Below are 27,437 nucleotides of genomic sequence, written 5' to 3'. Positions count from 1 at the left end.
ACCAAAAAGTTTACACACACATTCTATAGCAGAATTATGGTTGATAATTTCTATTTTGAGTGAAATGTTTACTCACCTGCAGTATGACTTATTTTATATCCAACCTAATACAGTTTAATCCCTGGACCAATGGGCAGTGTTCATTTGAATGACTGGGTTGGCTGAATGTCAAAGAACTATTTAAAAATAAAATTACAACACAGTACTTTCACAGTTTGTCATATGAACTAGAGACCTGGATTATTATCTGATTCTAACACAAAAAACATAAATTCTTTAGACTTCCAGTTTAGATGAGAAGGAAGCAATTCATATGGCTTGAACTATTAAAGTAAACAAAAGAACATGATATATATTCTATCTAAGAGTGGTTGAGAAAATCATAAAAAGTTAGTTTAAAAAATATTTGTTTTAAAGTGATCACTGTTACTACGTTCTAGGTATATTTTTTATATACTTACTTCCTGATCCACTAGTGAAATATCTGGCCTCAGCCCTTCGCAATAATGCATGTAACGGAGAGAATTCCCTGGCAAGTCTCCTCTGAGTAAGATAATTGCATCATGAGGCATAGAGGCTAGAAGGTTCTTTGCAAATTTATCAATCACATAGTTGGTCCTTTGGTCACAAGTGCTAAATAAAAGGATAAGGAAACATTAAAATAGCAACATACTGCTAAGGTTTTAACAAGAATGGGTTTAGCTTCTGCTCCATTCTTTGCCCATCACATACTCTACATGTAGTGTTTCAAAGCATTCTAGTTTGTATCTTCCAAGAAGATGCATATATTTGAAAAAAGAATGCTATCATCTGAAAGAAAAAGAGAAGGAACTCATTGTGCAACTAACTAAAAATCAGTGTACTGCTTTACTGCTGGAATTTATAATCATTTCTATAAAGAGGGAATTAGTTAGTGCTCAAGAATAAGTCCTTTTTTCCCCTAAAGGACATCAAATTTCACTAAAAAGAAGTAAGGCTTCTGATTTCACTTGAAATTCAGGGTAATTGCATGTCAATTCCATTTAGACCAAAGGGATTTTCAGAGATGCAAAAGGAAATCTGCCAGTTTCTGGCATAACTCTGTATTATAGCATTGGTCTGACTCTCTTACATGCAAGCTTGATTCTTTCCACCACTTCCCCAAACCACAGGCTCCCTGTGGTCCTCTATCCCTTCTAGACGGAGAAATCATTAGGGAATGAGACCAATAAGAAGGAAGGGAAGGAGTAGTTGGTTGAGTTGTTTACTTCTCTCCACGCATTTTTGGATATTTCCAACAAGGGCAGTACAACTCCTTTCAATGATAGAGTGGACTTTCAAACTTCAAAGAAAACTGGCATGAATTCTGAGAGCTTCCCATGAAAAAAGAAAAAGACTACAAGAGAGTAAAAGCATCAAAAAATGGAACAAGCATTGTCCTTCCTGTTATTATCAGGTCTGTTACATGTAATGGTTCGTAGAAACACAGCTTCAAGTTGAATCACTGGGCTGGCATCACAAAGCAAATGAACACTGCTAGGAACAAAATATGCACCCTTGCCTTTGTAGTGATGCAACTGCTTCTTACTGTGACTCCCTACTTTGCACGGTGATGCCTCACATAGCAAAGTTGCTATCTATTCCATTCCCCTGGGACAAATACAAGAATCAAAACAAAATAAAACAGTCCAGACTGTACAAGCATCCTTGGTGTTGAACCTGGGTTGCAGACCCAAGTCAGGAGAAGACTGGGATAAAACAAACTAGGGAAACACAGTGGGCTTTGCAAGCCCTTGTTGAGTTAGCTATGGAGTTGTATCTGGGACAGGCATCCCCTTTCCACCAGACCTCCTGGTGATGCAGGCTTCCTAACACTGGCTCTACCCTGGTATTATAAAGAACATCAGTTCTTAAAGTTAAGTTGAAAGGGGAAATTCAAGCGCCTGAGTGGCTCAGTAGGTTAAGTATCTGACGTCTGGTTTCAGCTCAGGTCATGAGATCGAGTCTCTTCATAGGGCTCCCTGCTGAGTGCAGAGTCTGCTTGAAATTCTCTCTCCCTCTCTCTCTGCCCCTCCTCCTGCTGTGCTCTCTCTCTCCCTCAACTAAATAAATAAATCTTAAAAAAAAAAAGAGGGGGAAATTGAATCTTTTAAAATACCAATCAAATCTCACTACAATGAAACTCCAGTGGACACTTCCGCTGCTGTAATGTTTACTCGATGCTGCTGGAAATGAATGAACTTTCATCTAAAACTTGGACATGTTTTATGCCAGACTGAGATTTTCATTGGCAAGGTTATTAAACAGAGTTTGAAAAATATATATAATCTCATAATGCATAAGGGTTAACAAACCTTTAGAACTTCAATTATTTTAAAATAATTAACATTCACGACTACGGAGTGAACTAGATAAGGGCCAGGTGTTACTCCAAAGATGGAATCTTCGAAGCATAAAAGGGAATTATTTTAGGACATACAAAGAGGCCCAAATGTCTTTAGTCTCCATCTAAGTGGTATTTTAGATCATGGACTTCTATTACATCCTCCAGATCCTACCTAGTATCTCTAGGGTTCCTTAGAGGAAAATACACAACTGGTTAATGTGTCCCATCCCAGCCCTTGTTTGCAATGGCCTGCAACCACACATCACTCATGCTGAGATTCTGTTCAGAAGTTTAAGAAGCACTATATTCAGACGAAGCTGCCTCACTCTGAAAACGAGGGGAGGTTAAAGGTGAAATAAAGCCCAAGAACCTAAACATCTAAGAGTCTCTTGCGTGGGTGCTACTTTTCATAAAAATAAGCACGTGTTACCTGAAATTAGAATATATTTGGTAAACGATAAAAACGGCTGCTGAAAGCCATTCCAGACACTGGAGTCCGTTGGTGTTCAGCACTCGGCTGCTCTCAGAAACCAGCGCGGCCAAACCGATGCCAGCGAGGACGGCCACCACCGCATTGCTCTGCATCCAGAATCTTTCCACCTGCGACAGACAGGCAGACAGGACACCCGGCTGACTGGTTTACGCAATCCATCAGGTACTTGTCTATTGAACAAACACACTGTGTACAGACAGCTGCTTATGCCCGCCGTCACTCAGGTCTCGCTCACGGACTTCCCCAATCCAACTCTGCATCGCTTTAGTTTTCAGTTTTCAAGTATCTCTCCTTTCCAGTTTGACACACGAATCTCCCTCTCTTGGATTCACACATTCTTTTCGATTCTATGGCATGCACCTTGAACTCCTGCCACTGGAATGGTGGAGGAGATGGAGAAATGTTCTTACTTTATTCCTGAGGTCTCCTCCCACGAGGGGAAGCACCCCTAGTCTGACACCCCTCACTTCTGCCTGCAAGACTGTAGGCACTGAGCTGAAGCGGAGTCTGGGAGCTGGAGTGGGCCCGCACGGCCCTGCCCTCTCCCCCGCTCTTCCTCTGGGAAGCGACCTGCCCACAGGACAGGACGCACGTGTCCAGCGGCAGAGCCCGTCTCTGTGGTGGGATGTGGACTGGGGGGGCCTGCCCTGTGCAGCACCGCCTGCGACAGCGGGGGGCGGGGGGGATGCAGTATGAGGAAGCCCCCTTGCCCGCAGATACCAACTAGCTTCTCCAATCTCAGTGTTCGCAGTGTGAAGGTGATTCACCCGTTGTTGTGGTGCTGGTTCATCTCGTTTCTCAACAGAACGCAGATGATCAAGAAGGATATTTTTCACTAGGCCGTTTGAACACACGCGGGAGAGTTGGCTTTAGCCACTGAAAAGGAGCTGCCTACATTTACAGTTTCTACCACAAAGAGAAGAAATACTCTAAACTCAGAAACGGCGGCCGGGGGAAAACAGAAACGCGGTGGGTCTTCCGCACGGGCCAGAGACCGCTGAGGGAAAAACCACCGCAGTGTGGGCAAGAGCCCCCAGCTACAACCTTTATCTCTGCTGTTTTTCAAAAAAGTTCCAGGAGATCCGCAGGAGTACTTATATCTGTAAGCACATACATAAAATAACTAACTTAAAACTACGTTACATTTATTTTTCTACCTATTGTGTTAACTAAATGTTGCATTTTTTTCCCCGTAAAAAAAGGCCTCAGTCTTTCTGGTTCAAGAATTTAACTTTTGATCTATAAAACTGTACACACAATTTTAGCTATTTCTGAGATCAGCTGCTCTTTTACAAGATTCATAAGGACAAATTTGTACATTCTTCACCAACTTTCTGGTCAAAGGATATACCTAAGTAAAACTTACCACACCCATGAAGAGTGGTTTTGAAATATCTAAATTCGCCCTCCAAGCAAAGAACAATGAATAAATGCAGAACATTCCAGTAAAAAGCCATACCAACGATGGATTCTGTCTGTCCCTATAAAAAAATTAAATATATCCAAAATTATTTATATGCATGAATATCAATAATAATATTACATAGTTTTAAACTATAGGAAAAAAATTATATCTATAAAACTTTCCATTTTTAACTAGGGACAAAGAAAGATCTCAATTTAAAAAAATCCGAGCTGGAATAAATAACTGAAACATAGGAATCAACTACATACTGCACTGCATATTACAGACAACTTCACTTGGAATTATGCAGCAAGAGATAGAAAGTTAAAATTCGGAGAAGAAATACAAATGATCAATCTTGTTAAATTTAAGGTGTACTTAAACATATGCAAAATGAAAGAATAGTTTCATGCCTCAAAATAATAAAGATTTTAAAACAGCAAATCTCAATATTGGTGAGGATGTAACAGAATGAGCGTGTATGTGAGTATAATCCTCAAGAAAAATTAATTTGATAATATATATCAAAAGCCTTAAAAATAATCACACTTGGGGCACCTGGGTGGCTCAGTTGGTTAAACAACTGCCTTCAGCTCAGGTCATGATCTCAGGGTCCTGGGACTGAGCCCCGCTTTAGGCTCCCTGCTCGCGGGGAGCTGCTTCTCCCTCTCCCTCTACTCCTCTCCCCTCCCCCTGCTTGTGCTCTCTCTTTCTCAAATAAATAAAATCTTTAATAAAAAAAATAACCACACTCATTTACCCAGTAATTTGACATGTAGGCATAAATCTTTAAGCAAAACCAGAAATGTGGATAAAGATTAATCCATAAAAATGCTTTAACACTACTTATAATAGAAGTGGAAGCAATCTAAAGATTCCCAAATAGCAAAACACTTAAGTTAATTCTCTTAGGTCAGAGAATGGAATTTTATATAGACATTTAAATGACCGTTTAAGTCTTTTTACGATATGGGCAAATGCTCACAATATAATGTTAAGTGTCAAGGAAACAGAACTATAAATGTGTGTACAAATATAAATTTACATAAAACAGGTTAGAAAGTAAATGGACAAAAAATTAATGGAGGTTAAGAGTGCTGTATTTTTTAGGTTTTCTTTCATCATCAGAGGTTACTTTCTTCTTCAGAGGAATTCAAATAGTTGTTTACTACTTTTGCACTGCAGCAAAAATGAGTAGGTACGGGTACATTAAGGGATCAAACCAGAAGTTTAAGACATCAAATGACTTGCTTACTTAGATTGTAATATACTGCTCAATCTTCCAAAATCATTCATTTATAATCGGAAAAAAAAAAAAAAACCCAAAAACTAGCAACAAAGCAATACACATTTGCTGTAACAGAAATGGTTAGAATCATTTATTTGGAATATAAAATAATACTGGCAATGTTCTTCCATGGCATATTAAAAATATGAATTGAATTAATGAATATGGAAAAAAGAACAGGAAAAGAAATTATATTACTCACTTTCTTGCTAAACATATATTTGCCCAAACTGCAAGGGCTTGAATGTTGAGTGAGAGTTGGGTCCTCATACTTGTTACTTGAGAACTGTAAAAGACAATCTAACTTATTATGGGTAGAAAACAAACCTGGTTAGTTCCAAATAAAACATTCTTTGTAAAATATGTCTGATTATGCACTGAATAGTTCTAAGGGCTGAAGGCAGATGTTAAAATTATATTGTCTTCTTTTAAATTTGGGAGGAAAAGTACCATAAGAAAGAGTTAAACTGTTCTAAGATGTTTTCCAAATGTAATATTTGGTTACCAATTTATTATTTGGGATAGGCTCAGAGCAAGTAATTCTTCTGTATTTGTAATGCTGGTATGCTGTATTGATAATATAAACCAATTTGGATCCCCCAGTTGGTTTGGTAAGAAGTCATCTGAAGTGGGTTTTTCAACTTCTGTCAGCAGTGTAGACACAGCTTCCTGTGATTTAGCAATTGAAAACAAAATTAACGCGGGGTGCCTGGGGGCTTAGCTGGTTGAGCATCCAACTCTTGATTTTGGCTCAGGTCATGATCTCAGGGTTGTGGGATCAAGCCTGCTTGGGATTCTCTCTCTCACTCTCCCTCTGCTCCTTCTCCCCACCCTGCACATGCACTCTCTCTCAAAAAAAAAAAAAGGGGGGGGTTCCTTGTCTTCTATATTGTTTGGTTCAAAAATGTTTAAGCCATCTCTGAGAAATGTATTTTTTTCCTATAGTTAAACTAAATTCTTCCATTAACTAATAAGCATTTCCCAGGTGTTATCTGAGTTCTGAAATAGCTCTAGCAGTCTCCAGTTTTTAAAAAAGAAATGACTCTACACCAACTTGAAGAACTTTCTTCTCCCTGCTGGCAATTTTACTGGAGAAAATGTGATGCCATAATTATGGAAACCACACAATGTGTATTTTACTAATGGAGACTCATCTACTATGAGAAGATATTCTTACTCATTTTCAAATACACTTGAAAAAATTGATTCCAGCATGAGGCCCATTTCAAACCATTCTTCAAAAGGAACGAAGTCAGTCTCAAAATTAATTCTTGGAGATCTGTTGCTTAAATGTGAGCTCTAAATCATGGTCACTGCCTAGGGTTAGATTCAACAATTTCCTTGTACAGGATTGCAATTTAGAGGTAGGCATGGGGAAAGAATTTAATTTGCTTGACTGGAAAAGGAGAGATGATTAGGTCCCATCATTTTGAAGGATTTTCTAGTACGTTAATTATGAGTTGCTTTTCTCAACAATCCTGTCTACTTGAAACAATTAAAGACTAGAAATTCTCTCACTCAGTCAGAGAGTGCTAGGATCACGCCTCCATCCTACGTTATGATTTGGTTCGAACGAATAGTGTGGGTATGAGTGATCACCACTTTCGTCAAGTACTTTTTCTAGGCATATCACCTAACTGCTATTGCTTCAATATAAAGGAGGTTCTTACGTTCCCCAATCGATGAGTTTTATGTGCAACTAATAAAAGTTAGATGGATAGTCCAGCATTGCTCTTGAGAGTGCTTTGGAGTTCATGTGGGATTTGTTAAAGCAAAATATACTATCAATCTCAAAAGTGATAACAACATTATATAACGTTGGTAGAAAAGGGAAGGCAATGAGTCTTCCGGCACGCAGCAAAGTAGAATCAAGTAAAAGCCCACAGACACTGGTAAAGCTGTCTTTTATAACGGAGCTTCTTGCTACCTTTTCCCCAACCAAAAAGAAAAAGGAGCCACAAAAGTTTCAGTCAGACATAAAAAAAAAATATTTAAAATCAGTTATGAGAACCAACAAAAGGTTACATAAGAATAATTGGTGACAGGAAAATGTTTTCAAGATACAGTAAAAAATGAAAACAGGCGGGCTCATAAAACAGTATGCACATTATGATCCCATCTTTCAAAACAAAAATATAAAAAATATTGAAAGGATATGAACAAAAAGGTTAATGGATAAACAATAGTGGTTATCTCAATACACTGGAATTATAGTAATTTTAATTTTCTTGTATTTGCTTACCTGGATTTTCTAAACTTTCTATAATGATTATGTATCACATTTTGGGAGCAGGGGAAAGGGACATTTAAAAAGAAAAGAAGGAAGGATGGAAGGAAGCAAACAAGGTAGCAAGGTAACAAGACGGAAACTGTGAGAACCTATGACCTGCCTCATATACAGAGCTGAAATATTGTCCCCGTATTTTAAAAATGGTTTTCAAATAGTCCTGGCAATCCCAAATTAATAATCAGTTAGGAGATCACTTGAGAGTCATACAGGACTATTCTTCCATAATTTTATATTGAAAATATTACAAAAATAGTACAGGATTGTTATGGATATTTTTCAAGTTGTCTTTTTATTTTTATTTTTTAAAGATTTTATTTATTTATTTGACAGAGATAGAGACAGCCAGAGAGAGAGGGAACACAAGCAGGGGGAGTAGGAGAGGAAGAAGCAGACTCATAGCGGAAGAGCCTGATGTGGGGCTCGATCCCATAATGCCAGGATCACGCCCTGAGCCGAAGGCAGACGCTTAACCGCTGTGCCACCCAGGCGCCCCTTCAAGTTGTCTTAATCTGTGTGGGTTTATTTAAAGCAAATATTAACCCATTTTTCAAAGAACCCTAGCGGGTAATACAGATGAAATATGTGTGCTTAACCAGCTCTAAAAAGGTTGGATATTAGAAATATTTAAGTCCGAAACAGAGCTTAAGGACAGCCTAAAGAAAAAATCTTAAGAGACATTAAATAAATGAAGCTCTAAAGAATTTAAGAACATAGGTCAATCCTGAAAAGAAAAGAATCAAATTGCTAAATATAACGTTATAAATGTCTGTGAAAAAAAGACGAAACCAGAACAAAGGATATAAATGATGTCTAAAGCAACACAGCATTGGGTCACCTCGTATACAAACGGAAGTGGAAACATTCTAGGTTGACAGTCTACTAATAACTGTGTGCTTACTGCTCACTTCCAGCTTTCTCTGAAGGAAATGCTCGAATGTTTGACAGTACACAAAACGACGAGTGACCACACCGGCTAGAGCCACTTCTCAGACACACTGCTTCACAAAGACAGCCCAGAAGCCCCCCAAATCACTTAGTCTAGGAACTAACAGAGAATTCACTTAAAACCAGTTTCAAATATTTCATACTCACAGCAGAATTTTAGACATACTGGATCCTGTTTCAGACTTGGCCTAAACATAAAAGAGAGAAGTCTATTTGCGTCAGCCTTCAACTGCAGCTTTGTTAGGCGACTGCATTTTAACTGTCTTGATTCAGAATATACATGTTTTAAGTAGACAGAGCAACATCTCTCTTCATTCAGTCTTTGCTTCAGAGCCTTACTGAGTTTTTGAAGAGAAGTCAGTGGAAACTGAACACAGACATCCTGGAGGAAGAACTACAGAAATAATGATGGGCTAAAAATCAGTTAAACTATTTCCAGCAGGAACGATTAACACACTGATGAATTAACAGACTTTACACTCTTGTTAGAGTGTCTTTAAGGCACTTTGATTAGAGCTCATTATCACGTTAGTCTATAATTTCACAATTATGTGTGAATTATATAAATTTCAAATCTGGAATGGCCCTCAAGCAGTATAGTAATGGAATAACCCATAGAAGTAAGTCAGAGTATAAATTTAAAGTATCAAACTAAGTCAAAAAGTAATTAATAATTAACCTTTCATTAAGCTATTTTATTATGAAATATCTCCTACATACGAACAACACATACAATGTATATTTAAGGGATAAAGAGTTTTTAAAAATCTAAAGAGCCACCATTCACTTAAGAACTGGAACTGCATGAATACCACAGATAAAGTCTCACAAAGCATTCACAGGCCTCGCTTTTCTCACCCCCCAGTGATAACGACTACCTTGAATTTTGTGTTAATTATTCCCCTACTTTCTAAAAAAATATAGTTCTACTTCTTTTGTAAGTACCTTGAGCAATAGACTGTTTAATTTTTGCATGGTTTAGAATTTTGTACCAATGGTGTCATATAATACGTAGTCTTCAGAGACCTGCCTTCTTGGGTAAGGCACAAAAAGCACAAACCAGGAGAGAAAAATCTGATACAACTGTCTCTATTAAAAAAACAAACAAACAAGCAAACAAAAAAACCCCACCATGTGTTTGTCCTTTTATTTTGCAGAAAAACCTTCAGTGTTTTTTTTCCTAACTTATGTTTCAGGGAAAGCAAGGCCTTTTGAACTTTAAAAAACACTTCCAGTGAAATTATATCTTATAAGGTATTTACACATAGGTATTACACTAAATACTATCCTGAACACTATTTGTCAAATATGAAAAAAGAAAGTGTTTTGGTCAAGGTAAATTAAAAATTTTGAGGGTTTTTTTTTCTTTAATCTTTTCCAAATATTTTAAATCACAGACCAAGGGACCAAAGTGATACCCAATGCTAAGAAGAAAGAAATGTTTCAAGTACTGGCAGAAGAGTCTTTTTAATGTTTATTATTCTGGAAAGCATATTCAGGATATACAGCATTATGATGTCAGGTTAAGTGATTCCAAGTTCTTCCTAATGTACGTTAAAGGCCACATTCCAAGGAGCAAGTTTGTTATACAGATAACTGAAATGAAAATTCTATGTACTGTCATTGGTAGACATTGTGTTTTTTTTTTTTAGTGAAGGCCCAGGCAGAACACTGAAGTTTCACCACTTACTTCCTTAAAAGGGCTTTAAATATAAATTTACCAGACTGAATGTTCCGTATTCTTCCCTGAGAAAATGCGTCAAAAATCCTAGCAGTGTTGTCTGGTCTCCCCAGGTCCAACGGGCTTGATTGAGGTAGGATGAGATAGGAAGGTAGACGTAAGGCAATAAACCAGCAGAGAAGTACAGACTCAACTTCAACAGAGAGCCCAGGGAGAGTTCCTGCATCAAAGCATATTGTGTAACAACGTTTATTTTTAGTCCAGTCATCCTGGAACTTCAAGAACACATCAAGGAAAACATCAAAATGTTTACTCAGAGCTGATCTCTCAATTTCTATTAAGTCACCACAGAATACTACTATGTTAAACCTTCTGAGTAGTGTGGATTACTAGAAAATTGCATCAGCCTGAACTCCTTTGCATGGCAGGTGAAATCTGAGTGAAGCAAATAACATTAGGGGAGACTCCAGAGTATCGTGTTTATATTTAAAACTACGTCATGACATGCAGCATTACAGGGCTGAGATAACACACTTGCGAGTGATGGTTCGGCTGATTTTGAATATACCCAAAATATTGTTCCAATACAATTCCCTTCATCACCATCACCAGCAGTAGACTTCAACTATATTCTCTATTATGATGACACACTGACAATATGATTCTTTCCGCAAGGGTTTTGGATATTTCATGGAAATATTTGTCACAAATAAAGCTAGCTTTTAAATAACCTCCCAATTCATCCAAATGCTCTTTTTCCTCAATGTACATAGAGGACGAGTACTGACGGAAATTTCTTATGTGTAACAATGTCGCCTCATAAGAGAAGGTATTTCTCATCTGTCCATTTATTTATTTATTTATTTGAGAGAGAAAGAGAGAGAGAGAGAGCAGGGGGGAGGGGAAGATGGAGAGGGACAAGCAGACTCCCCGCTGAGCACGGAGCCTGACACAGGGCTCAATCACAGGGCCCTGAGATCATGACCTGAGCTGAAATCAAGAGCTGGACGCTTAACCGACTGAGACACCCAGGCGCCCCCTCGTCTGCACATTTCTAAAATAAAGGACAATACTGACAAAGTCTTATAAAGATTACAATCAAAAGAATTCTGGTATACGAAAAGATTCAAATAGTGGTTGCTTTAGTACGTGGGAAAGGGGATCTCTTACAAATATCATAATCGGAAATTCCCAACTTTTCCTTTACAAAAAAGGAAAATTCACATGTGACACTGAATACAAGAACCAAGGTTCACATTCACCAGAAGCAGAACAAGCAGTTGACTTACATTAGCATTTTCAAATAAACGCTCTTAATTGAAAATGGAGTGTTTTTACTATAGTACTGATTTCATTTGATATTTCTAAAGTGGTAATGAGATGCATAAAAATAATGGCATGAAAAGAGTATAAGAAATAACTAATCGAGCAACATGCCTTTGCTATTCTTAAAAGTAGTTTCAAATAAAACAAATGTTTATATTTTGACAGTTTCTGCATGTTATAAAGTTCAATTTAGAGTGGCACAATGCAACTGACGGAGAATTTTCCCTTTGTGTGAGAAATCAACAGGGAGACAATTACATGAGAGCTTTTTCAGAGAGTGCAGGAGAGTGACTCTGAGTCCTAACGACATATACATTAGAATCCCTGCAGAGCTTTTTGAAAATGTCCATGTCTGGGCCTCACTCCGGACCAATTAAATCAGAATTATTTTGGAGTGGGATTGGCATAAATATACACACATATACAAAAATATATGTATGTATACAAGCATATACACATATGTACACACATACACACACTTTTTAAAAGCTTCCGAGATCATCTGAGTAGCCAGGGTTGCAACCAACTAACTCAGGACTTCTTACTCTGCCTCGAATCATCTGACCAGTGAGATCTAACTCCCCTGTTGCTTCATTGGTAGATCTTATTTTCCTTATTTTCTCTACTATTTAACTAGTGAACATGAAATTGTCCTTTGAAGACTCATACTTCCCCAAATATCATCATTCATCAGTAGCTGACCTAAGTACAGAATAAACAGGCTCTCAGATCAGGCTCCTACCTTGTCCACTCTGAGTCCTGCACGTTTTATACAAAGCATACGGTTCTCCTTTCAATTAACTAACACAAAATATTTACTTTTTAAGTTCTTGTCAGTCAATGCACCTCTCTATTATCTGAAAGCCTGTCTAGGAGGAAGGCCATCAAGATGGCAACACAGATCATTCCTGACTTCAGTCTCCCTCACAAGAAGACCAGCTAGCAGCTACCTGCAGACAAGACATCATTGTGAAGACTCCCAGAATCCAGGGGTGAGGCTAAAGCACATCTTGGACCATACAGACTGAGAAGAACCACATTCAAAATAAAAAAGAGCACTCTGACTGCATCACTCCTCCCCAACACCAGCCCAGCACTGCACGAACAGAGCTCCCCTGGGGCAACAGTTTTTCCAGTGGGAAAATGGAGTCCAAGGTAGACATCCAGCTCCCCCAGCACAGCAGGACACTTCCCAGGAGGCTCATTCAGTTCTCACCTCTTGATGACCATGGTGGGAGGAAGGGGTTTGCTGGGCTCAACCACTGGGGATCACGCAGACAGAAGGGGAGCAGGGCTGTCGGCAACCGGTGCTCAGATCTGGCAGACTGTGTTCCTGCTTGCAGCTGTGCCCAAGCAGAGATCCCAGCCGTTCTGCCCATCTGCAGAGCTGAGCCGGTAGCTGATCCCACCCTAAACTAATTCTGATTTAGTTGATCTGGGGCATACTTTAACATAATAAAGTCCATATGTGCCAAGCCCATAGCTAACATCATACTTAACAGTGAAAGACTGAAAGCTTTTCCTCTAAGATCAGGAATAAGACAAGGGTGCCCACTCTCACCAACTCCTGTTCAATACAGTCCTGGAAATCCTGGTCAGAGTATTCAGGCAAGAAAAAGAAATAAAAGGCATCCAAATCAGAAAAGAAGTAAAACTGTCTCTATTTGCAGATGACATGATCTTATATAGAGAAAATCCTAGACTCTACCAAAAAAACTGTTAGACTAATAAATGAATTCAGTAAAGTTGCAGGATACAAAATTAATGTACAAATTTTGTACATTAACAATACATGTTTTGTAGTACATTACCAATACATGTTTTGCACACTAACAATAAACTATAAACTGTCTGAAAGAAAATGATCTCATTCACAATAACATCAAAAACAATAAAATACTTAACAATAAATTTAATTGAGGAGGTGAAAAATCCGTACACTGAAAACTACAAGGCATTGATGAAAGAAAATGAAGAAGACACAATAAATGGAAAGATACCCCTTGTTCACAGATTGGAAGAATTAATATATTTTAAGTGTCCGTATTACACAAAGCCATCTATAGATTCAATGAAACCCTATCAAGATTCCAATCTCATTTTTAACAGAAATAGAAAAACAAAACCTAAAATTTGTATGGAACCACAAAAGACCCCAAATAGCCAAAATAACCTTGCAAAAGAGGAATAAAGCTGGGGGCATCACACTTCCTAATTCCAAACCAGATTATGCAGCTACTGTAATCCGGAGTTTAAGATGGCGGGGTAGGAAGATTCTCAACTCACCTCCTCCCACAGACATGACAAATCTACAAAGCCCTGAACACTATCTGAGCAAGTGCCTCCACAACAAAGAATAAAAGGGCCACATGAAAATGTGTGGGAGAAGCAGAGACGTGGTCTCACCAAAAACCCCAGCCCAGTGCTGCAACCCACAGTCAGGAGGGATCTCATAAATACAGGACTTCTCCCTGAGGAGCAAGGGGTTTGTGCCCCATGGAAGGCACCCCAACCTTTGGGTCCTGCACCAGAGAGATGATCCCCTCCCCCAAATGTCTGGTCTTGAAAGCCAATAGGTCAAATGTTCAGGAAAATTATAGGACTGTAGGGAACAGAGACGCTGCCCTTAAGGACTCACATATAGACTCGCTCACCCCAGAACCTGGTACAGAAGCAGCAGTCTGGAAGCAGTGCGAAACCATAAGTGAAGAAGATTCATTTGCTAATCTTAATATGTCTGTTGTAAGGACAGAAGCCTGGTAGAACTCTCTCTGGGGACAGAGACATTGAAGCGTGCCATTTCTGGCATTCTTCCTCTATCCTGCTAGTGCCAGTGAGTGTGCCCACTCCTGTGTGCCACTCCATCACAGCTCTGCCAAAGCCAGCCAGGCAAATGCCCAACCTCACATACCACTCCACCACGGCTCCACCAAAGTCAGCCACGGTGCACAGCCCACACAGGGGATGCCCCTTAAGTGCCTGGATCTGGTGGCCAAGGGGAATTGCATTTTGGGGTCCAATGGGTCTAAAACAACTGGAAAGATGGTTCTTGGCAGGCTACCATCCCCAAGGGACTGCACTGACAACAGACTAAAACAGCCCCTGGTCTTCCTACGAACAAACTTCAGGCTGAGGGGTAGGTTTCAGGTTTACCAACACATCTAAAGGCTACAGACATGCTCTCAGGGAACACAGGCTGAAGGATACCATCTCTTGAGTTCTCGCCTGGCCTCATTACAGCTTGCCTGCACCTGCCAGAAAGAAGCTCATACACTCATCTGGAACCCTGAATTTGCAATAGTCCCTAAGGGGAGACCCCCCAGATCACTTGGTCTGGAGGCTAGTATGGTCAATGATTGCAGTCTCTCAGGACTGTATATATTTGTATACCTTAAAGATGCTGACTGAAGGGATGGTTTCCAATCAGCCTGAAACTAGGTGCTGACTGAGATCCCTCCCTCTGGAACACCCACAAGTCTTGACACAATAACTAGAACTTACCAAGAGAAACTCAGGCTGCTTAGACAATCATAAAGGTTTGAGAGAAAACCAAGAGCTAGAGCAAAGTTAAACAATGAGGTTCATCTCCTACACAGAGCCAATCCTGCAAGACTGGGAGAGACAGCTATTTTATCTAATGCACAGAAACAACCACAGAGAGTCAAGCAAAATGAGGAGAGAGGAATATATTTCAAACAAAAGAACGAGATAAAAGCCTGGGAAAAAATCTTAATGAAACAGAGATAAGTAATTCGTCTGACAAAGAGTTAAAAGTAATGGTCATAGAGGTGCCTGGGTGGCTCAGTTGTTAAGCTTCTGCCTTCGGCTCAGGTCATGATCCCAGCGTCCTGGGATCGAGCCCCGCATCAGGCTCCCTGCTCAGTGGGGAGTCTGCTTCTCCCTCTCCCTCTCCCCCTAATTGTGTTCCCCCTGTTGCTGTGTCTCTCTCTGTCAAATAAATAAAATCTTAAAAAAAAAAAAAAGTAATGGTCATAATGATGCTCATCACACTTGGGAGAAGAATGGATAAACACAGTGAGAAGTTCAACAAAGACACAGAAAATATAAGACAGTACCAAACAGAAGTCATAGAACTGAAGAATACAATAACTGAACTGAAAAATACACTATAGGAGTTCAATAGCAGACTAGATGAAGCAGAAAGAATCAATGAGCTAAATAAAACACAGGGCAATGGCACTCACCCAAACCAAGCAGCAAAAAACTGAAAGATAGCTTATCTAAAAACTGAAGATAGCTTAAGAGATTTATGGGTCATATCAAGCAGAATAACATGTGTATTATAGGAGTCCCAGAAAGAGAAGAGAGAATGGGGCAGAAAGCTTATTTGAAGAAATAATTGCCAAAAACTTCCCTTACCTGGGAAAAGAAACAGACAACCAGATCAGGAAGCTCAGAATTCCAAAGAAGATGAACCCAAAGAGACCCATACCAAGACACATAATTAAAATGTCAAAAGTTAATTTAAAAGCAAGAGAAAAAAACAACTTATTACATATAAGGAAATCCCCATAAGGCTATAAGCAGATTTCTCAGCAGAAACTTTGCAGGTCAGAAGAGAATGGCAGGATACGTTCAAAGATCTGAAAGGAAAAAACTTTCAAACAAGAATACTACCTGGCTAAATTATCACTCAGAGAGATAAAGAGCTTTCCAGATAAACAAAAGCTAAAGGAGTTCACTGGCACTAAACTAGCCTCATAAGAAATGTTAAAAGAATTTCTTTAAGCTAAAAGGAAAGGATATTAATTAGTAATAAGAAAAAGTATTTTTAAAATATCACTGGTAAACGTAAATATGTAGCAGTGGTTTAATCACTTATAAAGCTAGTATGAAGGTTAAAAGATAAAAGTAGTAAAGTAACTGCAAATACAGTAAGTAGTTAAGGGATACGAAAATAAAAAGATGTAAAATATGACATCAATAAACCACAGGGCAAGAGGAATGAAAATATAGTTTTAGAATGCATTCAAACATAATTTGTTATCAACTTAAATAGCCTGTTATATATCTATACAGGCTGTTATATATGAGCCTCGTCATAACCACAAAGCAAAACCCATAGTAGACAGACAAAAGATAATGAGGAAGGAATCTAAGTGTAATACTACAAAAGTCATCAAACCACAAGGTAAGAAACCAAGAGAAGAACAGAGAGGAATTACAAAACAGATGGAAAACAATTAATAAAATGGCAGTAAGTACATACCAATCAATTTCTTTAAATGTAAATGGACTAAATTCTCCAATCAATGGCAGAAAATGGCTGAACGGATAAAGAAACAAGACCCATTTATCTGCTGCCTATAAGAGACTACTTCAGATATAAGTACACACACAGACTGAAAATGAAGGATGGAAAAAAGATGTTTCAAGCAAATGGAAACCAAAAGAAAGTAGGAGTAACTACACTGACATCAGACAAAATAGATTTAAAACAAAGACTGTAATAACAGACAAAGACAGGCATTACATAATGATAAAGAGGTCAATCCAGCAAAAGATATAACATTTGCCAATACTTACGTACCCAAGGGAGAAATACCTAAATACATAAAGCTAATACCAACAGACTTAAAGGGAGAAAATGACAGGAATAAAATAATACGAGGGGACTTTAATACCTCACTTATATCAATGGATAGATAAGCCAGACAGAAAATAGTAAGGAAACATCAACCTTAAAACAACATATTAGATGGAATAATGGATATATATATAGAACATTCCATCCAAAAACAGCATAAAACACTTTCTTCTCAGGTGCACATGGAACATTCTCCAGGATAGATCATATGATAGGCCACAAAACATGTTTCAGTAAATTAAAGACTAAAATCATATCAAGCATCTTTTCTGAACACAATATGAAACCAGAAATCAATTACAAGAGGAAAACTGGAAAAGTCATAAATATGTGAAGATGAAACAACATACTACTGAACAACCAATGGGTCAATGAAGACATCCAAAAAGAAATTAAAAAATACCTTGAGACAAATGAAAATGGAAATACAACACACCAAAAAAAGAAAATAAATACAATACACCAAAATCTATAGGATGCAGCAAAAGCAGTTCTAAGAGGCAAGTTCGTAGAAACAGTTAAGAAGAAAAATCTCAGATTAACGATCTAACTTTACACCTAAAGGGACTAAAAATATGAACAGATGAAGCCTCAAATTGTAGGAAAAAGGAATAGATCAGAGTGAAAAGAAATGAAGTAGAGACTGAAAAGACAATAGAAAAGACCAATGAAACTAAGAGCTGGTTTTTTGAAAAGATTAACAAAATTGACAAACCTTTAGCTAGACTAAGAAAAAAAGAGAGAGGGCTCAAATAAATAAAATTAGAAACTAAAGAGAAGTTACAATTGATACCAAAGAAATCCAAGGGATCATAAGAGACTGCTATAAACAATTATACACCAACAAATTGAACAATTTAGAAGAAATGGATAAATTCCTAAAAACATACAATCTTCCAAGACTGAATCATGAAGAAATAGAAAATCTGACTAGATTGATTACTAGTAAGGAGATGGAATCAGTAACTTAAAAACTCCCAACAAAAGTCCTAGACCAGACAGCTTCACTGATAAATTCTACCAAACATATAAAGATATAATATCCATCCTCCTTATACTCTTCCAAAAAACTGAAGAGTTGGGAATGCTTCCAGACACGTTTTATGAAGCCAACATTACCCTGATATCAAAACCAAACAAAATAAATTAAAAAAATTATAGGCCATATCAGATATCCCTGATGAACATAAATGCAAAAATCCTCAAAAAATATTAGTAAACTGAATTTAACAATACATCACAAGGATCATACACCATGATCAAGTGAGGTTTATTCCAGGGATGCAACGACAGTTCAACATCTGCAAATCAATCAACACGATACACCACATTAACAGAATGAAAGACAAAAACCATATGATCATCTCAATAGATGCAAAAAAAAATTTACAAAATTCTTTTATGATAATAACTCTTAACAAAGTAGGTATATGGCCACTGAACGGCCGTATATGACAAGCCCACAGCTAACATCATACTTGACAGTGAGAAGCTAAAAGCATTTCCTCTAAGATCAGTAATAAGACAAGGATGCCCACTCTCATCGCTCTTATTCAACGAAGTATTGGAAGTCCTAGCCAGAGCAATCAGGCAGGAAAAAATATAAAAAGCATACAATTGAAAAGGAAGAAGTGAAACTGTCACTATTTGTAAGTGACATGATTTTATATAATGAAAACCCTAAAGACTCCACCAAAAAACTGTCGGAACTATTAACTGAAATCAATAAAGTTGCAGGGTACAAAATCAATAATCTGTTGCCTTTTTTATACACTAACAATGAACTATCAGAGAGAAATTAAACCAATTCTGTTTACAAGTGCATCAAAAAGAAGAAAATACCTACAAATTAATGTAACCAAGGACGTGAAAGATCTGTACACTGAAAACTATAAGACACTGATTAAAGAAATTGAAGAAGATATAAATAAATAGAAAGATATACCACGTTCATGGATTGGAAGAATTAGCCTTGTTAGAACAGCCAAAACAATCTATACATTCAATGCAATCTCTAACAAAATTCCACTGTCATTTTAGAACTAGAACAAACAATCCATTTCTATGAAACCACAAAAGATCCCAAATCGCCCAAGCAGTTTTGAAAAAGAACAACAAAGCTGCAGGCATCACACTCCCTGATTTCAAACTATACCTACAAAGCTATAGTGTTTAAAACAGTATGGTATTGGCATAAAAACAGATACATAAATCAGTGGAACAGAATAGAGAGCCCAGAAATAAACCCATGCATATATGGTTAATTCATTTACGGCAAAGAGGCAAAAATATTCAAGGGGAAAAGGACAATAAATGGTGTTAGGAAAACTGGACAGTCACATGCAAAAGAATGAAAATGGACCACTATCTTACACCACATACAAAAACTAACTCAAAATGGATAAAGACTTGATTGTAAGACCTGAAACCATAAAACTCCTAAGAGAAAACATAAAAGACATACATACATACATACATACATATATACATACATATATACATACTATGGAGTATTATTCAGGCACGAAAAGAAGAAAATCCTGCCATTTGCAACAGGGATAAAACTTGAGAGTATTACACTAAATGAAATGAGTCAGATAGAGAAAGACAAATCCTGTATGACCTTACCTACAGTGGGATCTAAAAAAAACTGAACTCATAGAAACAAAGTAGATTGGTGATCTTTTGAGGCAGGGAGTAGGGAGTGAGGGAAATGGGTGAAGGTGGTCAAAGTGCGCAAACTTTCAGTTATAATATGAATAAGTTCTGGGGAATATAACGTACAGTATGGGGACTATAGGACTGTACCGTATATTTGAAAGATGCTAAGAGAGTAGATCTTAAAAGTTCTCAACACACACAACCGAAACTATGTGAGGTAAGAGATGTGTTAACTAACCTCACTGTGGCAATCATTTTACAATATATCCAAACATCAAATCATCATGTTGTACACCTTAAATTTCCACAATGTACTATGTCAACTGTACATCAATAAGCTGGGGTAAAAAAAAAAAAAAAAGAGATAGACAAAGAAATGAAGACTGGATTAAAAAAAAAAAAAAAAAGAAGCCTGGCCAAGATAACTGACAGCAGGATATTAATGCATCCCCATCTACGCATCCATCAATCCACAAGAAAAATATTTGGGTCTCTTCAGGTTTGTAATCTAACTGAATTATATTTTTTATGTCATATCTCCATTTTTTAAAATCAAGGGTTTATAGAATAAAAGACCAGATAAAGAACCTTCTGTATATTCTATAAAACCATTGTTAGACACGACCTGTTACGCTGTTTAATATTCCTCATATAAGGTTGAACGTGACTGAAAGAACAGAATTCAGCTCCAAGAAAAAGTTGATCTTTCCTGTCAATTGTTATTTCCGTTTTTTTAAATACATACGAATTTTATAACCTCCATGTTATCCTTTTTGCTTTGTTGCCAGAAGCTAAAAACAAAATATATTCAAGTACAGTAAATCCAATTACCTAAAGTTTTGTTATAATTTCCCTATTTCTGTATAATAATTTTACTACACATGTGTTTTCTAATATAATTCTGAGTACAGCAATAAATAATGAAATGATAAATAAATAAATGTAGCTTAGGTATAATTAACAATCAATCAATTAAGTAAAATGACTCTAGTACTGGCTTTGTATTTAGATTGTTTTAACCTCTTGGAGGAAAACTGACAGAGTAAAGGGCTTCTATCTTTCCAAAACCTCATGTCTAACTCAGCTCCCTGCCTTCTTCAGTCCATCTCACAATGCCTTACACAGTATAGTAATTTTCTTACATTATTTTACACCGCCATTTAAATCAAGAATCAGTTTTCCTTTGAGGGAAAGGGAAAACTAAAGTAAATCATTTTTAATTCCAGACAGATCTCTTCTGAGAAAACGAGGTTGTTATTTACCAGAGATTTTATTACTTGGTTCACAACAGCAGTGATGATGTCTGTTTTGTCAGGGGCTGAATCTCTAACACCTAGGGCGGCACCTAGCACAGCACAGGCCCTCAACAAACAGCTGAATCAACGGATAAACTATTATTAATACAATACCCTTTGTTTCAGGACAGATAATAAAACAATCAAGGAAATTTGCTATTTTGTTTTAACTCCTTTTAGCCTATTATTATCAAAGTGCTTCTCAGAATCAGTAAGAGAATTATGAATCAGACCAGATGCCACTGCAATCAATACTGCATAATTTTTGTAAATCCTATTTTTTTTTCAGTCAATGTTGTTAGAGCCTCGGGTCATTTCTACTTATATAAAACTAAAAAAAAAAAAAACAAAGAAAGCCCCATGTTTTATGCCACAAATGTTATATCGGGCCTTAATAAAATATGAATTTTCATTAAAAACACCAGAAAACCTACCTTCTCTTTTAAAAGTCGAAAGAGAATCCATGGTATTATGCACAAAACATACAGTACTATTGTATGCTGATTACATAGGCTAAGGCCACAGCAGAAAGCACCAATTTTAGCTATCTGAAAAAAAAAAAAATCTAAGTTAAAATTTACCTAAAACTCTTAAGTAAGCACAATAGCAAAAAGTTATTCTTTATATGAGAACCAAGCATTTGTACCATAGGTCAGGCTAACATCAACCCCTTAGACGACAGTCTCACTTCCACAGACACTAATATTTAGCAATATTTTTTTATAATATTTTTCATCACATCATTGCAGTTTGACCTGAAATGACTGCCTTCAAAGTAAGTTTTAGAAATTCCTGTGTGATAACTAGGTAAGTCCTACCAGTAATAGGATATTGTGTAATTCTTATTAAAGTCTGTAACTACCGCTCAGGCATTCTTTCCATTTTACTTTTTCTCCTATTAAATTAAATAAATAAAAGAGAACACTTTTTATTTAAAAACCAGGTTATGGGTGCTGTTTTTGTTCTTTTTGAACTTTGCAATTTTCATAATCAGAAAAAAGTTTACTTTAGACAAAAAATGAACTCTAATAACAGCACAGATCTGTTTATGGAAACCACTGATAAACCACGGTTTTCTTCTGTTCGTATATTCTTTAACAACAAAAGGCAGCCTTTACTAAGATGGTTTGTTACCTTCCAATGTGTAGACTGTAAGCTCTTAGAAGACAGGGTTCCTTCACATTCCAAATGATCTTGATCTTAGTGTTTGCCTTATAATTCACTGTAACCTCTTCTGAACTACTTTGTTTATACGTGTGATACTCTTCTTTTAGTTAAAAAAAAAAGTACAAATATGGACTTTTTTTGCAATTGGAGAGTAAGTCAATGTACCATAATGGTATATAATTTAAGGTGGTGAGTCTAGAGCTTGGCACCTTACAATCACACACACACGCAAAAGCACAGTGGTGGAATTAACCAACAAGCCTATCTTTCCCATAGGACTCAGAGGGGATTTCAATCCTCTCATTCTCCAAAAAACTTCTGAACTCTGGGAGAAGAAAAAAAAAAAGCCCCATGTTTTATAAAGGCTATCATGGTTCACAGTAAAAGAACTCAGAATATTTTCTCTCTCAACATGCCTAGATTACCTTGACAGTAATCAGGACAGATCAACAGCATCCAAAGTTAAAAAGAAATATAGCACCTGTCTAAAAATTAAAACAAAAAGTGATTTCACTTTGATCAAAATAGGTTACCTTTGATCTTTCTTTTGCAGTTGCTGCCTCCTCAAAATGTACAGTAAGAGCCATAAGCAGCCCCACAAACAGATTGTTTAAGCTAAAAACCTCTGCTGCAGTGGACCACTGCCATGTTAGACGGGAAAATGAAAACACCCCCGCAGCAAGGATTCCTCCAGCATGTGAGCCAGAAAGCCTGCAAATACAGATAACATGAAATCTTCTTTCCCAACAAAAAGAACCGACTTTCTTTTCCTTTTTGTAAACTGTAGCAGCAGAAATGATGACAGTCACCCAGCACTATCCCAACACATTATATGGTTAATACATTACTTCGGATAATAATTTCTTCCAACAGCTTTTAATTAGGCAGTCCATATATTAACCTATTAATAAACAAATGAACAAACCCGCTCGGTCTCCTATGGACTGAATGAGGCTTAGTTCTCAGATGGAACCTCTAGGATTCAAGCCAGTTCAGAAAGCCTGAAGAGACAGTAGCTAAAAAGATAACAAACCTGTGTCACTTTTCTTGCTCCATCCACAAATTAGAATGATGGTCTGCTTGAGACGGAAATATGTTGAATTGTGAGAATTAATGAAAGGGCAAAATACCTATTCAGGGACACTGACTCTCACCTCTTGTGGAGTGCTTGGGCCTAGGACCACACCAAAGTTTATCTCCCAACATATGGCAAAAATATCCTCGTCGCGATATTTGGTGATATCTTAAGATCTTGAAAGCTAAGTTCTTAGTTTCTAGTGATTTCTTCTTTATACAAAGTTGAAGTTGAAAATGATGTATTTCTTTAAAGAGAGGGACGGGAATGTGAACTTCAATAACACAAGAAGAATCAAACGCCACACCTGGAAACAAATTTCTCGACCCCAGTGCCAACGAGAGCCAGACATTTCAAATCCATCAGGAATCTGGATCTCAATTCCAAGATTTGATTTGGAGACCAGTAATGTGGTAGATAGAGCATATCAAAGCCAAACAACTTCCTACTTCCCCATAAATCTAAAATGATGAAAAAGTTACTACCAAATATCTCTAACAAGCGTTATGATTCAGCAAGCATTACCGTGTCTAATAGTTAATGATAATATATGGCCCTAAATCATCACTTTTAAACTGAACTATATCATTTTGGATAAAGACTTGTGGAGCCATTCTATGGCTTTTAATTAAGCATCCCAGAAAAAAAAAAAAGTTAAAATAAAATTCTGATATCACCGAACTTGTTTTGGAGCACCTCTTTGCAATATATTTGTTTTCTTTCCCTTATAAAAATCAGTGTCCTATTTCTTTCAGAGTTCCCCATTCCCCCAGTGACCCTGATTCATCACACTGAAGGCATTTCTTCCCTCTAAATTACTTTCCAAATTCCTTTCAACTTGTATTCCTACTACCTTAGACTCAATTAAGCTTCCTAAGTGGTCTTCTGTTTTCCAAACTATTCTGCAATATAACATCACATTAAACTTCTTAAAACATACTCTTTATAACTACCTAGCCCCCCAATTTAAGGACTCTTCACTGCCTGTAGGAAATATTCTAAGTGAGTCAGGCTGGAATGGAAGCTCCCAATAAATGGCACCTAGCCACCAATCACCAACATTATTATCTCCACCAACCAGTTAGGCTCCTCAAAATTCCCTGATAAGACATGCCTATTCCCAGCGCCATACCTTTGCTCATGCTGTACCCATGAACCCAATGTCTTCTTGGATTCCTTCTACTTATCAAACTCTACTCCTTCCTCAAATTTCTCTTCAATTCGGTTTCTAAGTCATCTTGGAACACGTATAGCACGTAGTTGCCTCTAATAATTACTTCGGCTTTGTTTCTGAAATGTACACTGGAGTTAAACTTCATTTCTATTTCAAGTCTTTAGCCCCAAGCACAGAAAGGAAACTGTGAATGAGAGAATGAACTAATCTTAAAGAATGAGTAACATTTTTAAAGGAATTTCTACGTTTCGTCTGTCAATATTACTTTGGAAAGTCAGCACAAGATACGAGATTCCTTCCTCTACTTAAAACATAAATTAACTTCCTTGGAAAAATGGCTGATTCCAGGTCTGGGGTAGCTCAAGTACAAAATTAATCTGAAATATCTTGTGTCAGAAAGTAGGGAAGAGTTCAAAAGAGGACATGACAAAAGGGCATGGAGACAGCTTACAAGGATCAAACCAGGGGTAATCTATGACTACAGTGATATGACTAAATAAATAGGGGAAGAGAAAGTCCACAGAAAGTCAACATAGAAGAAATGATGGAATTTGGCAGCCATTATCTTAATAATGGATACCAAGATCAGTGGGTAAAAGTTTTACAGAAATACCTACATAGTCTAAAGCTATCTCCCTGTAAACAGATTAATTACAGAGGGAAAAATGATAACTTTATAGGGGCAAACCTGGCAGACACAATCTTAACCACATGATCAAAGTTAAAGCCCGGGAATGGGACAAGCTTCATATACTTCCTGATCTATTCCAATGAAAAGAACAGAGCAACATTTCTACAGAATTCTTGCCAAAATGTATTACTTGAAGCTACAAACTCAAATTGAAGAACATTCTACAAAATAACTGGCCGATAGAGATCAAAGAAAATGTCAAGGTCTTGAAAGACAAAAATAAAAAGCAAAAGACCGTGCATCCATATGAAAGAGGCTAACGGGAAATGACAACAGAATAAAAGGCATGCTCTTGAATTTTCTTCTGCTAAATAGGATATTATTGGAACAACTGGCACAATCTGCATCACCTTCATAGATAACAATGTTGTATCAGTGACAACTTCCTGGCTTTCAGAACTGCACTGTGGATGTGTAAGACAATGTGCTTGTTTTTAAGAAACATACCTTGAAGCATTTTAGGGTAAAAGGATAGCATCTATGCAGCTTACTCTTAAATGGTTAAAAACAAAACAATACACACAGACTGTTTGTAGCCAATGATACCGAGCATCTTTTCAAGTGTTTATTGGCTATCTGTAGGTATTCCTTGGAGAAGTTTATTCAGATTCATTGCCCATCTAAAAATTAGGTTGTCCTCTGTATTGTAGAGTTCTTCTCAACCTCCTTTTCATACATTTCTTTCCTGCTAAACACAGCCAGAGTCCATTGCTTGCACCCAAGAGCCCCAACTGAAACACACTGCCTTCCCTCTTTGTTATTCCTATTAAGGTTTCAAGGCAAGTTGTGTGAGCAAATTCTGAAAATACATGCTGAAGAGGTCATAGCTTTGTGAAAAACAGAAGAGAGGGCAGTAAGTCGAAGAACAAAAAGTTATGTGTGCATCCATATACAGGATATGTAGAATAGAAAACATTTTGGGGGCCTCATTATTTTACTATTTGATCTGGGGTTTTTGTAGTGCTGTACATAAGCTAAGCTTATATGAATTTCATTGATTTCAGCAGCCTTTACCAAACTGTGAATGCCCATTGAAACACACGTATTTTAACATGCTGCCTTTAGGTTTGCTTTATGCTAAGATTCAGCATCAATTAACATTTACTGACCATGTAACATGTACCAACTAGCGGACTAAGAAAAACAGAGAAAAGGCAAAACGTCTGTTGTGGGAAAACTCCACAAGTAGAGGAGGGACGCAAACAAGGATATGCAGGTAGCAGTAACTGCTAAGCTGAGGCTGCAGCGCCTGTGGATACGGAGCGGCAGGACCTGTCAGCATGGCTGTGCAAGGTCTAAAGCAGCCGGAGCTGGCCTGGGAAAGCTGGAGAGTCAGGGTTCGCGGCTTTACTATGCAGGCAGGACAGAAGGACAAGAGGGAAGGGAGTTTGTAAGAAGCCATGGGGCCTAGATTGGACAGGGAAGGAAGCAAAGCAGAAGGGGCTGAGGAAGGTAATAAAAAGGATGAGCAAAGCGTTCTAGGTCTCAGTCAGATGGAAGATAAGCACACAGGCATCAAGGAAATAAGTGAACTGAAAGCTAAAGTCACGCCAGGCAGTAGAAAGTGGGTTGGGAAAGGGATGTGGAATCATTAAAGGATGGAACAGGCCAGTTAAACAAGACTGGACTCTTGTTGAGGGCAGTCTATGATGGAAAAGAGTTTAATAAAGCCGTTTTCAAAATCATAAGATTTTCATTAAAGCTAAGTGTTTGTCCCAAGAGACAAGCAGTACAGCATACACTACTAAGTCTGCAGGGTGAGCGTTCTGTAGGAAGACAGGTGTGCAGCCCAGGGCCACGACACCATATGCAAGCTAACAAGGAGAGGGGAGGGCCCACATCAGCACACTGCGCGCCGCGTCTGTGATGTGCTGACAAGCAAGGGATGTCAGCAGTGGTAGGCATGAGGACTTTCATTTTATTTTATTTTGAGAGAGAGACAAAGAGAGCACGAGCGGGGGGGAGGGGCAGAA

General features: G+C 37.7%; 1 protein-coding gene across 1 annotated transcript; it reads right to left on the bottom strand.

The window, feature by feature from the left end:
- Positions 1-434: 434 nt before the first annotated feature.
- On the bottom strand, positions 435-27,437 carry TMEM260 (transmembrane protein 260). Its single transcript, XM_034648465.1, has 9 exons — positions 23,679-27,437; positions 23,058-23,235; positions 21,792-21,905; positions 10,508-10,687; positions 8,934-8,974; positions 5,754-5,837; positions 4,225-4,339; positions 2,796-2,965; positions 435-633 (listed from the first exon to the last, which is right to left on the bottom strand). The coding sequence occupies exons 2-9, from the start codon at positions 23,109-23,111 to the stop codon at positions 450-452; spliced, it is 942 nt and encodes a 313-aa protein (XP_034504356.1). The 5' UTR covers positions 23,112-23,235; positions 23,679-27,437; the 3' UTR covers positions 435-449.

Source organism: Ailuropoda melanoleuca, chromosome 20 (genome assembly GCF_002007445.2).
Source record: "Ailuropoda melanoleuca isolate Jingjing chromosome 20, ASM200744v2, whole genome shotgun sequence".
Classification (NCBI taxonomy): Eukaryota; Metazoa; Chordata; class Mammalia; order Carnivora; family Ursidae; genus Ailuropoda; species Ailuropoda melanoleuca.
The sequence above is the reverse complement of the archived record's forward strand: the minus strand, read 5'-3'. Positions and strand labels throughout refer to the sequence as shown.

What these genes read in the sequence shown, in the direction of transcription:
- TMEM260 (XM_034648465.1), bottom strand. Translation starts at nt 23,111, where the DNA reads ATGGCTCTTACTGTACATTTTGAGGAGGCAGCAACTGCAAAAGAAAGA. An exon ending in AATATATGTTTAGCAAGAAA is followed by an intron (nt 4,340 to 5,753) that starts GTGAGTAATATA and finishes ATTTTTTTATAG; the next exon opens with GGACAGACAGAATCCATCGT. An exon ending in AACCACTCTTCATGGGTGTG is followed by an intron (nt 2,966 to 4,224) that starts GTAAGTTTTACT and finishes TGTCTGTCGCAG; the next exon opens with GTGGAAAGATTCTGGATGCA.